At 40.3% G+C, this 13,058-nt stretch overlaps 1 protein-coding gene across 2 annotated transcripts in view; it reads left to right on the top strand.

Moving 5' to 3' along the window:
* Positions 1–10,049: 10,049 nt before the first annotated feature.
* Positions 10,050–13,058, top strand: part of LOC144049266 (protein crumbs homolog 2-like) — a 44,723-nt gene continuing 41,714 nt past the window's right edge. The window contains exon 1 of one of the 2 annotated variants that reach the window (XM_077562032.1): positions 10,050–10,203. In XM_077562032.1, the coding sequence (XP_077418158.1) occupies positions 10,134–10,203 (70 nt within the window). In that variant the 5' untranslated portion in view covers positions 10,050–10,133. The remainder of the gene's footprint in view (positions 10,204–13,058) is intronic. The other variant, XM_077562031.1, reaches the window with a different exon arrangement.

The following is a 13,058-nucleotide window of genomic DNA, read 5'->3' as shown; positions in this document are numbered from 1 at the left end:
ACCCTGCCGAGGCTTTCACAAGTACAACCAAGTTCTCTGACCACAATATAACTTCTGCTTTAACTTTGACAAGCAATATCGTGCAAACACACGTGGATGAATTAAGATGCCGCGTAGAAGCAAGTTGCTACAAGAGAACAACCTCATTCGTTATTCTGAAGTAATTGTTGAATGTTGTATGTGGGTTTAACAAGCAAAGACGTGAATGTACATACAGAACATACCAAAACACCTGGATCTCAAAAAATCTTTTTAAAACACAGTATGACACTGTACTTAATGTTTATACTCACAATATGCCATTAGGTCCTCACCCTAGTGTGGAAAACAAACCCAAAGAAGAAATTAATTATTCAAATAACTTAATTATTAATTCTCTTCATATTTTTTCCTTCAATCCACCATCTTCTATTCTGCTTGTCCTCACCTAATTTACAAGCTAGCACACACAGCACAAACTCTACACTATAGACATTGTGACATTGCCCCTTTTCAGTAGTGATGGGAAAATGAAGCTTCATTAAGCACTTGTGTGTGTGTTTTTTTTTACTCCTCTATGGTGGTCATTGTTTAAAGATAAATGCTAGTGCAATGAAAATTGATACATTTCCTACTGTGTGTAAACTGATAGTGGCATCGAGAGGAGTCAAAAAATATCGCAAGTGCTTCATACAGCTTCATTTTCCCAACACTACTTTTCAGGCAGGTGCGAATCTTTAGATGTGATGACGTAGCGGCTAAATCCAATTTAAAGCCTTTGTCATTAGGTTAATTTTTTTTTCTGGGCAAACGTTACCATTCTTCCAAGTGTAACAAAAATGCTCCAAAATATGTGCTATCCTTTTAAAACCAAACAACATAGTGAATTCGAAAAACGGTATGAGCTCCCTTTGTCTATGCACACCTGCAACTTTATTAACACTTCCTACTTATTTTAATAGGTGTATGACACAATGCTATAGTGACATCTAATGGTCAATTTGGTCACCTACATGTAAACCCAGGAAATGGTTCTTACAGATGACAAGATAAGCTTCTATACTTGATGCACTCTTTTGGTTACACAGTCCTTTATACTCATGTCTACTACCAGGTCTGAAAAACATGGCTTTAAATGCCACTAACTGGGCATTACCGCCATCAGAAGGAAACAAGTGGTAATTAATGTAAAGCTGTACTGGTGGTTATTTACATCAACTAATCCAATCTTCTAAGAGCAGTGACCTGGTCCTCTCGTCTCCCTGGTACTTTGCATGCTTCTCAGCATGGCGTCCGACATCTTTAGCACCGCAACTTTCTCTGTGCATTCAAGACATATGTCAAGGTGGCCTTGTGCAGAACAAAAAAAACATTTTGTGTCCTTTCGTTCTTGACTTTTCTGTTCTTGATATCAACTTTTCTCTTCCTGGCGAGACTGGTTGACAGGATATCGTTTCCTTCCACTCTGTGTCACTTCAGAATTACATTTCACCAAAAGCTGGCATGAGCTTGGGCTGTGGTAGCCCATAAGTGATGATGCCAAGGAGGTGGTGGCAAAATGTCACCCTGTGGGCTGCAAATGGCCCCCAGGCCATAAGTTTTATACCCCTCATTTAGAGTCTCCAATGACATAACATGCATGCTTTTGAAACGTGGGAGGTAACAGAATACCAGAGTGTAATCATACAATGTCAAACTTTTTTTTTTTCTTTTTTCTTTTCTTTTTTTTTTGAAGAGCAATCAACAGAGCCAGAAGGCAAGTGTGAACTGATTTGTCTCTACATGTCAAACTATTTAGTAGTGTTTGGACTTGTGCCATAACTTTATCTCTGTAATTTTTCAAAATATTATAATGTGCCTCTGCTGCTCTGTCTTACAAAACTTCCATGATGCATTATTGTAAAATATCCTCATTAGTAATTACAATTACAAGCTAAATGGATCCTTCATCTGAGTTAAAAGTTATAGCCCCGGTGCAGCTAATCCATTGGACACAATTTGTTGTTAATCAAAAACAAAAATAACTAATAAAAAACACGATTGCTGACATTAATTGATTTGTGCATGTTACGTTTGATTATAACCTATAAGTGCAATATATGACCAACTTTAGTATAATGCAGGTTCTGGCACACTCCTAACCAAGCCTTGTTGCATGAACTGATTAAGCTTTTCCTTGAGAATGAAATGATCTTTCATTTGTGCACTTCATAATTTGTCAGTGGTTTTGGTGCTTTTGGCTGAAACATAGGGCCATAGTCACACTGATTTAGAACCCGAGCCAATGTGGCAAACTAAGCAAAATTTTACAGTAGATGGCAACCCCCTTCATCAATGATTTATATATGCTTAGAAAGGAAGTCCAATTTTTATATTGTCTTTAATTCATAAGCTAGCATCACACAATTGAACATTTTCCTAATTTCACGACTGTTTCATTACTGAGTGTAAACAATTCATGTGAGTGACTTGCCGTTGCAACATCCAATTTTATTGGACAAATCAAATTAATTTGAATGCGTGCATAAATGTTCATATTTTTTAAAATTTTAAATGTAAATAAAACAAACCCTTTTTCAGTGTATTATCATTTGTAGTGATATTTATTGAGCTTTGCTTTGAATTTAAATCTGTTCCAGTTGCAGGGCTAACCTTGAATTGTATTGTATAGGTATTGTAAATATGCACAGCAACAAGATTCATTAATCTAATTTTTTTCAATGCTCTTTTGTGTGTTTTTATTTTGGATCAGTAGTTTGACAGTTCATCAAATTTCATTTATTACATTAGTCACTGGCAATGAGGAGCATGAAGAAAATAAGAGAAAATGTCTTCTTTTTTTTATATCTTGTAGTACACAACTTTTCATGGTTGCTTCAACTTTTTAGTTTAATATTAAATAATGTATTTACATGTTCTTTTATTGCCCTTAAACGTGAAATATTGTTACAAAAAAAAAGGTTATTTCAAATTTTTGTTACACAGGGAATCATTTTATTTTCATATACTATTTAAAGTGCAACTGCAACGATCATAAATTTATAAATACTGTAGAGTATGGAAGCCCGAAAGTGTCAAAATTTAAATAAATATCCTTTAGATAAATAACAGACAATTATGTAATGTGGCCATTAAATTTTAAAATGTGATAGTATTATTATGAAAAGTGTTCATACTATTCTTTAATATGTAACGAATATTTTATTTTGATTAAATATTTCATAATGATTATTTTAACAGCATCATACTTTTTAATAAAAATGACATTTAATTTATTTTCCAAGGTTTTATAAGATACGAAAACGTTTTTTTTACAAAGTCAGTTTTTATTTCATAATGTCCTTTTCCACAATAGCCTTTCTTTTACATATTGGCGTTTTACAGCCGAATGACTTGGTGTTGTCAATCAAAATCAGTGGGTTGGGCCTCCTGTTTGATCCTCTACAATCAATTAGTTTTCCTAAACACGGGTCATGACCGTTGTTAGTCGGCAGGCGGCAGCAGAAGGAATGATGGCGGACTTCAGCGGTATTTCTGCAGCTCTGCTGACTCTAGCTGATCAAATAGATCATGATAACTTATCACAAGATGATATTTTGACTTGTTTGAATACTATTTTTGAAATGCTCGGAATGGTAGTTGCTGTTCAGGAAGCTGACATCGATGACAACATTTTTGAAAGTTTGAGAGCAACTGAGCACCGGGTGCAAATAGAATATGCACATGTATCGCCAACTTCCAAACTGTGACACAGCCTCATGCTGCAACCCTTTCTCCGGTGAAGGCCTTAAGACGTTATGACCCGATTCCACACGATTTGCTACCTTTTGGAGTACTTCTGAAAGTGACTTATCTCCCACAGCCATTCTTTCACAAACCCGTGATTGCCGCGGCTCCTCATCAGCCCCTAAACTCTCCACGCGTGAATTGATACTGAAAGTTCTGCTACTCATGTCTGTGTAACGGACTCAGCCAATTACGTAACTGGCTCGGGCCTCATGTGATTTGATTGACAAGGTCAAGTCATTCGGCTGTAAAACGCCATTATGTAATAAAAAAGCCATTGTGGAAAAGGACATCATGAAATAAAAACTGATTTATAAAACCTTGGAAAAAGGATATTTATTTCAAAATGACGTTTTTATTTGTTACATTTTGACACTTTCGGGCTTCCATAGTAGAGAGGCGGGCACTCGGGAATTAAAAGAATGCAGGAGACACACAGAGTGCGTCAGCCCACTCTGCCCGGGCTTGATGGCTGATTTCAAACTTTTCACGTTGCTCTACTTTGCTTGTTTAATTGTTTATATTAATTTCAATTTATTCCTCTTTCCTTTTGACATGTATTTAGGAGTTACTGCATGGCAATATGTTCAGGGTGTACTGCCCGAAGACCGCTGGGATAAGCTCCAGCACGCCTGCCACGCTTGTGAGGATAAGTGGTTCAGTTAATGGATGAATGGATGATAATAATTAGTTTGAATATAATCATTTTGAAAGTGAATTTTCAGCAGATTTTGACAGCCCCTAGAGTCCACAGCACCCTGAACTATCCCGCCTAGCCTATCCCGTATAATGGGTAAGCTAGCCCTGATAACAGCATTCTTAAGCATTAAACAACATTTCTAAATCAGTACGATTAATTGGTTTTACCCTGGTCGGGTTTGGAATGTCATTGATGGTGTAGTGATACACTGGCTTTGGTGGAAGCAACTTATTGCCCACTTGTAATGGTGTGAATATAACTGTGAATGGTCGTGTGCCCTGTGATTGACTGTCAACCAATTCAGGGTGCAGTGTGCCTTTTGCCTGAAGTTGGCTGGGATATAGGCTTCATCTCTCTGTGACCCTGAACAGTGCTTTAAAGAAAATGGATGCGTGGGTTGGGACAACAAACCCTTATGGGTGTAAGTGGGATAGCAAGAACTATGCAACTATATAAACGGTGTTACATCATAAAAGCACGGCAGCATGTAACTTGCTTTGAGTTGGGTAAACAACATCCAAAAAGGAAAAACACAGTACTGACTAAAAAAATGTAAGCTTCAATCAATCCATCAATCAATTTGAATTGATAAAGCATAGCACCTGTCAAATAAAATGCACTACATGAAGAATAAAGTGGTTACTACAAAATCAATCAAAACATGTAAGTATGGAAACAATAAACATACTGAGCAAGAAAAATAAACCAATCTCATGCCAGGTTTAAAGCCGGAGAATGAAAGTGTGTTTTTACATGCAGAATTTCAAAACATTTATTGAGCTAGTCTGTCAGATGTAACGTGCCAGTTCATTCCACCGCTTAGGAGGACCAAAGTCTTCTAGGTCAACTAGACTGCTGCTGACAGGAAACAAATCAGACAAAGTGTATGAGTGGAGCATATCTGTAACGTAGAGAGGTGCAATTTTAATATTTCAGCAAGGATGTCATCAGTGTTAGGAAAGTAAAGCATGCATGACATTTTATGCAAAACCTTTAAATATGGTTCAATAAAATCAACATTCTACATTGAAGGACATGTTTTATAATCGAACAGTCCCTGTCTAATGTTTCATGATGGAGAAAGAATTTTAGTTCTACTGGAGGCTCTCTGGTTTTAACTATCACTTAAGTATGGGAATTTTTTTGGGGCAGACGACTGTTACATTTTCACCATTCCTGTCTGGGCTTGGTCTCTAACACAAGTAAATAGCGAGGGTTTACTATTTTAATTTAAGCAATGTTACTCACAATCCACAGCAAGTGTCTTTCAGTTGCTACTTGGTTTGAATGTGCTATACTTTAGTCCGTCATGTTGGATTTTGTCCCCCTTCCTCCCCCTTGCTGCCTCTCCCCGCCCGTCCTCCGCCTCCCTGTCCCTTCTCCCTCGTCACCCTTCCTCCTCCTCTCCCCCTCTCTCTGCGGCCCTGCCGCTGCCCCTTGCTCTTCTTGTCGTCTCCTTCCCCCGTCCCTTCCCCCTCCCTAGTCTGCCTTCCTCCCCTGGGCCCGGGGGGGGGGGGGGGGGGGCTGTGGGCCGGTGGTGTGCCTGGCGGGCCTGCCGTGCCCAGTTTTACTGCGTTGGGCTTGCTCTGTCCTGGCCGGGGTCGACGGCTACCCTCTTTGGTGGAGGTTTTCATGCATGCCAGATCCACCACACCAGCATCTATCGAAATTCAAACACAATCTGCTTCTTACTCTGGTCGTTGAATCGGTGGAAGCTGATGTCTGTGGATCTCACTCTGCTTCATCTATCCTTCCTTCCTTTCCTCAGTCTCTCCTTTCTTCTCTGGGGTTGGTGAAAAGACTCTGGTTGGTAACCCGGTGGGTAGTAGGTGATGTTTGGTCGGTGCTGGATTTCACTTTCCTTTCTTTTCTTTGATCCTTCCTCAGGTCTCCTGACAACCTCACAACTCTAGCTGGATTCTGAAGTATTCAGTTTAGGTGAACGGTATGGGATTTTTAACAGGTTTTAGGTGAACTAATGAGTACACATTCACACGCACGCACACATGCACACACACACACATGCACAAACTCACGCACGTACAAACTAAAAAAAAAAAGAAAAAAAAAAGAGAGAGCAATGATGATGACATGTCGAATCGGTAAAATTACAGAATGAACAATACTGAGCTCTGTCTCTCTCTCGCCCCCTCAAAAAAGTTGGATTTTGTTTTTTTAAATTTGCTCTATCAGTAGTATCATTGATTGAAGTATACACCTTCAAAATAGCATTACATGGAATTAAAATGTACAGGTAGTTTAGTTCAGAAGATTAGAGTGAATCAGCCATAGCTATTTTGAATTCTCAATAATGCTATTCATATGCCCCTCCATGAGTCATCACCTTATCGTGGTGGAGGGGTTTGCGTGTCCCAATGAGCCTAGGAGCTATGTTGTCTGGGGCTTCATGCCCCTGGTAGGGTCACCCATGGCAAACAGGTCCTAGGTGAGGGACCAGACAAAGCATGGCTCAAAAGACCCCAATGATGAACACAAACTTTGGATCTTCGTTTCCCTTGCCCGGACGCGGATCACCGGGGCCCCCCTCTGGAGCTAGGCCTGGAGGTCGGGCTCGAAGGCGAGCGTCTGGTGGCCGGGCCCCATGGGTATATCCCATGCCCGTGCCCAGCCGGGCACAGCCCAAAAAGGCAACGTGGGTCCCCGTTCCCATGGGCTCACCACCGGTGGAAGGGGCCAAAGGGGTCGGGTGCGCAGTGAGTTGGGTGGCAGCCAAAGGCGGGGGCCTTGGCTGTCTGACCCCCGGCTACTGAAGCTAGCTCTGGGGATATGGAATGTCACCTCTCTGGCAGGGAAGGAGCCCAGGCTGGTGTGCGAGGCTTAGAAGTTCCGACTAGATATAGTCGGACTCGCCTCCACACACGGCTTGGGTTCTGGTACCAATCCTCTTGAGAGGGGCTGAACCCTCTTCCACTCTGGAGTCGCCCACGGTGAGAGGCGCAGAGCAGGTGTGGGCATACTCATTGCCCCCCGGCTAGGCGCCTGTACGTTGGGGTTTACCCCGGTGAATGAGAGGGTAGCCTCCCTCCGCCTTCGGGTGGGGGGACGGGTCCTGACTGTTGTTTGTGCTTATGCACCAAACAGCAGCTCAGAGTACCCACCCTTTCTGGAGTCCCTGTCAGAAAGAGTTTCAACACCCACCTCCGGCAGAACTTCTCCCTTGTCCCAAGGGAGGAGGGGGACATTGAGTCCGAGTGGACCATGTTCCACGCTTCCATTGGCGGCCGATCGGAGCTGTGGCCGTAAGGTGGTTGGTGCCTGTCGTGGCGGCAATCCTCGAACCCGCTGGTGTTGATGCCGTCAAGCTGAAGAAGGAGTCCTATTGGGCCTTTTTGGCCTGTGAGTCCCACAGGCCAAAAAGGCGGTATTGTCCGTTTTTCGTTGTGCAGCAAATGGGAGGCAGAGTTCACTGCAACGTTTACTGTGGCTGCCACTGGCTGTGATGGTGGCCCAGAACTTTAACTGAGTGGCAAGTGATGAGCTTCCACACCGGAGGCGATGGGTACGAACCCCGCTTGAAGTAAAATTAATAAAAAGATTGTGGCGCAAAAAATTTAAGACTTCAAAAGAGATTCTGTTTTTCTGGTTTTATTTTCTACCCATACAGAGGAGACATGCTTTAATATAGTTTGAATGTATAGCATCTTGTATCTGAGTATCAATATCTCGAGGTCGGGCTTGTCCTCTTTTTTTGGCAATGAAAATATGGTCACCCTAGGATACGTTGTACTTTCGCCTGCCGACACACAGATTTGTAATTGGTGTGTGCGTCTCAATTTGCGACTGCCTGCCGACCCAAACCTAGAGCCCACTGCACATCACTGCGGCAATATGAGCAGCCGACACACATTCTGCATGACCAGTCAAGTCATCCGTTGTGACTTTAAAAAAAAGTGTTCCAAGGCATTACACTCCACATATTATTTGGTAAGGTAAGATTTATTTTGAAGTTGGCTTTCTCTCCGCATTGGTGGCGTGTTGCCAGACAATGTGACAAATATTTCCCACAATGTAAACTGTTTAATTTGCTGGAAAATTGGGAGATTAGCGGGAGAAATGAAATTAATTGGGAGACAAGCAGGAGATAGGGTTGAAATTCGGGAGTCTCCCGCCTGAATAGGGAGAGTTGGCAAGTATGTATGTTATGTTAGTTCACCACACACAAAGTGTACTATTTTAGGCATTTGTTTCCATTTTTATGATGGCAGAAAGACACAAAAATAACTGTTGTGACCAAGGTAAAAGCACATGCTCGTGTCTATCTGTGAAGATCACAGAGCTGTAATTTAGAAAATTAGAGCTAAGAGATATTGTTCTAGCAATGCTGCCACCTGTTGGTGACTTAGGCGAGTTACAGCATTGGAGTTATGTCTTAGCCACGGCGCCCTCTAGTAGTGGATTATTTAGAGCCAGTGCCAAGAGAGGGCTCAGACAGCTGGTCTGAGGACACATGAACTGTGTCCTAGAAGGAGGAGTCATTTGGTGTGTGTGTGTGTGTGTGTGCATATTACCCCCCCCCCCCTTTCCTCTCTCTCTCATTCTCTCTCTCTCTCTCACTGCATACATTAACCAAAATTATAGTCAGTATAATTCAATTTTTGAATCCCTATGCTGATTACATGATGTGATATGTTGAGGTTATTGCAGTTTGCCGTTAATGATACATGTGTTTTTACCATGTTGTAATAACAAGCTTCTGATATGGTCATACTCATATTTCTTGAGAACCATCACTGCTATGTCTGGTAAACTGTATTTGGTCTACAAGTTACCGTGTCACAAGTACACTGTACTGCAAGAAATAAAAGGTTGATCATAAGTGCCTCCTCTGAGCAAAACATTTCCCTGTCTGGTCTGTCTTTTGTCCCCTGCTGTGAATCCTCTGTTGTAATAGGCAGAGTTAAGCTGACAGACAGACACAATCTGAAAGGCTGAGTGGAATGCATTGTTTTACTATTAGATTTGCTCTCCAAATATTACTTGGGGAAGTTTGCTTTGATCCCTTCCAGCTCGGTTCAAATCCCTTTCATTACTTGAGCATTGGAGTGGGCATCCTTCAGGCCAGGTTTGAAGTGTTTGGATGGAGGTGATGAAGGGTTAACAGAGGATGTTTTTGGAGGTGGTGGGGGCCCTCTTGGGGGCACTGTTGGGGCTTGCTGTCTCTCTGGCTTATGAACCCTTCAAGATTACAACGAGCAGGAGGCCAGAGCGTAGGAAGACAGATTGAGGTCTGACAATCTCTTTAAACATACAGAGAGACAAACTATGACTGGATGAGAAGGCAGCTGCTTGTCTGACGTACAGACTGCCTCAGGTTGAGCTTTAGCTGTACATGTCCGTCCTCTAATGTAAACATGAACAACAACAAAGTACGTCGCTCACTTTGTTTGTTTCTGACATCCGTTGAGCATCGTATTTGGATGTAGAAGAAAGCGAAGACCCTCGTGGTGACAGACAGAGACACAGTTAGTGAGAAAGGCCACAGTTGGCATGTAAATCACTTTATTGTGTTAATCAGGTATTAGAGACATGCAGCCAGGGCAATTAGTCAAGTCACAAAGGAGATTTGTGTAGGACAACCACAGCAAGGCAACGTCATTTTGAATGAGAAATCTCATGGATCAGGTATCTTGCGCCGCTTCTCTTTAAGATGCTTGAACAGGCCAGAATCCTCTTACTGGGACTCCCACTATCCACACTAATTACCACTTGGAGGAACTGTAAGTCATCACATTCTCTTATCATGGCATCAGCTGTCAAGTCAAGATCTGTGCAGGATTTCTCAGTCTCGTTTTGGGCTGTTGATTTTCATCTTCCGTTTGGACGGATGCCATTGAGTTAATAGTTTTGTGATTTTGGCATTATTGCAACCTTGTCCTTTTTTGAATTGCCAGTGCTAATTTGTTTGTCTGAGCCATGACGTGGCACACACCTGCGTCTTTAGTTCTTGACTGCCTGACTCATTTTTTTCTCAACTATTTGCCAGTGTTTGACACCACTTGACTCCCACAGACAGTATTGTGACCCTGGGAGATGCTTTGCTTGCCTTGCATAGGCAAACTAACACACACGCCTGAAGTAACAATAATGAGATACTGTGCGACCGTGTAAATTGTAGTTTATAGTAATATTTCTGCAACAAAAACATTGAATCCGATTTTGATTTTTTTCTGATTTGATTCGATTCACTTCACTTCAAACCGATCAACACCAAGTCTTCTTTAATATCAAGTACATGATAGAAACTCCACTAATATTAATTTCCAAACTAAATTTTGCGGATGAAGTAGCTGGTTAAATTATTTAGTATTATAATCACTTCAGTATTACACAAACAATGGCATCAGAAAAGATGAGATGAAAATATTTTAATAATTTTAATTCAATAATTGTAAATATAAATTCTGAATTGTCTTCAAGTGCAATAAGTCATGTGTTTCATAAATGTAAGAAAATTATTTTAAATTCATGTAAACAGCAAAAGTCAAGACAACAGTAAAATGCAATAAAAAAAAACTTGGCCTTTAAAATTCTATTTTCTTATAAATTTATGGGAAAAAGAGATAAAATAATTGATTAATGGTTTTATGAATCGATATCAGGCTCGAAAAGGAAAATCGATTTGACATTGATTATTAATGTTTTTAAACCCAGCCCTAGTGGCTTGTTTATTACAGTACACGTATGGCTGGAACTAGGGATGCACGATAATATCGGTGGCTGATAATTATCCAAGATTATCGACCAATTTGATGTCATACAGATAAACCAGATAATAGAGAAATCCACTGATAATAATAGACATGCCACATTTGTCCATCTGTTGTGGCTCAAGTTGTGCCCAACTCATCAACCCCTCGTCTCTCCTACGGTATAATGGTAGTGTCGCATATTTGTGACATCATATTGCGCACAACCTCGTGTTCACAAAAGATGCATCATGGCAGTCGCCAGTGTGGGCTTTCTTTGCTGTGTTTCACCAAAATGTTACCCTTGCAGATTTTTGTTGCATTTTTAAAACATGACTGTTTTGTTTTGTCAAACTCAAAATGAGTTACTGGTTGTCTTTAAAACAGAGATATCAATCAAATTCAGGTTCATGGTGCTTTACACAATGTTTCAATGTATTTGTACATGTTAGACTTATAGTAGGATCAGAAAGTATATTTATATTCAAGTTAATTTTGCAAACAATTATTGGCTTACTTATCGGTTATCAACATTGGCACTTTCTAAATTTGTGGTATTGGTTAAAAATAGCATTATCGTGCATCCCTAGCTGGAACTACCGGTGGCAAATTCCTTGTGTGTGTTTTTAACATAGATGGCCAATGAGAATGAACCAGTGATGGGTATTCGGACAAGTGTAATTGTACTTCACAGGAAGTGATTTATGAATTGGCTGTGATCTGAAGCATGTGCATTCATTAAGCTTTTTTCAGACACCTTCACGCAAACCACAACATACCTAATATCCTGTTCAAACTTTCTTGAGAATTCTCCAATTTATACATATGCTCAAATGTCATCTCAATACAGTTTCAGCATTTTACATACAAAATTTGAACCTATTGTATATGTGCTACAATATAGTTGAGGTCATAATGGTTTTGTATTTCCAAGTCAGTGTTTTACTGATAGTTGCAACTTCCAACTAAACATCCATCCTTTTTTTTCATAGCCACTGGCATAATAATAATAATAATAATAATAATAATAATAATAATAATAATAATGTTTTTTAGAAGTAGCCTACTATTAGTAGGAGCAGTATTGTAAATTACTGTATATACATAATGTTGTTGTGCTCACCATTTGAGCACTAGAAGCATTCTATGCTTGTAGTTTTTTTTTCTTTTCAAAGGAGGGTGAGTGGGGAAGTTTAGGGGTCACAAAGCAATTGGGGCTCTTTTGAAAAGTCATTGTTGTTGAAGGGTCATGCAGACAGGAATGAATGTGAAGATGTGGAAGGGAAGGAAAAGCATGTGTGCGTACGTTTGTGTGAACCTGAGGGAAAGATTAGGAAATGAAAGGAAATGCTGGGGTTGAGCACCACAGCAACTCCCCTTTCAAAAACTTTAAGAAACAAAAGTCAGAAATTCAAAGTTCTAAGTGGGGAATGCTGGCTAAATTTTTCCTGAAGACTACAGATTTGGTGATCAACCCATTTTAAAAATTGTAGTTATTTGATCTAAAACTCATGAAACACATTATCCTTATGGTACACTTTTAAACATAATTTTTTTTTCTGCATATTGTTACTTTTCAGGAGACCCCAAATATGTCATGTTTTGTTCAACTATTAACATTGCATCATCAAAGGAAGCAAGACATTTTCAACACTTTAGATTGGACAATAATTACGTGTGTAGACTGACTAAAAATGTAGATTTTTGAAATTCTAATCCAAATTGTGATTTATGAGGTTTCGGCCCGACACCTAAGATATGTTAATAAATACAGTCGTCTGAATAATCAAATGCCACTAACAGTTGCAAATGGACACAGTTCAATGGGCAATAAGAGACTGTCATAAAAGCCAATTACCATTCAATAGATGGATTAGCATCGGCTT

Source organism: Vanacampus margaritifer, chromosome 3 (genome assembly GCF_051991255.1).
Source record: "Vanacampus margaritifer isolate UIUO_Vmar chromosome 3, RoL_Vmar_1.0, whole genome shotgun sequence".
In the NCBI taxonomy this organism is placed as follows: Eukaryota; Metazoa; Chordata; class Actinopteri; order Syngnathiformes; family Syngnathidae; genus Vanacampus; species Vanacampus margaritifer.
The sequence above is the reverse complement of the archived record's forward strand: the minus strand, read 5'-3'. Positions and strand labels throughout refer to the sequence as shown.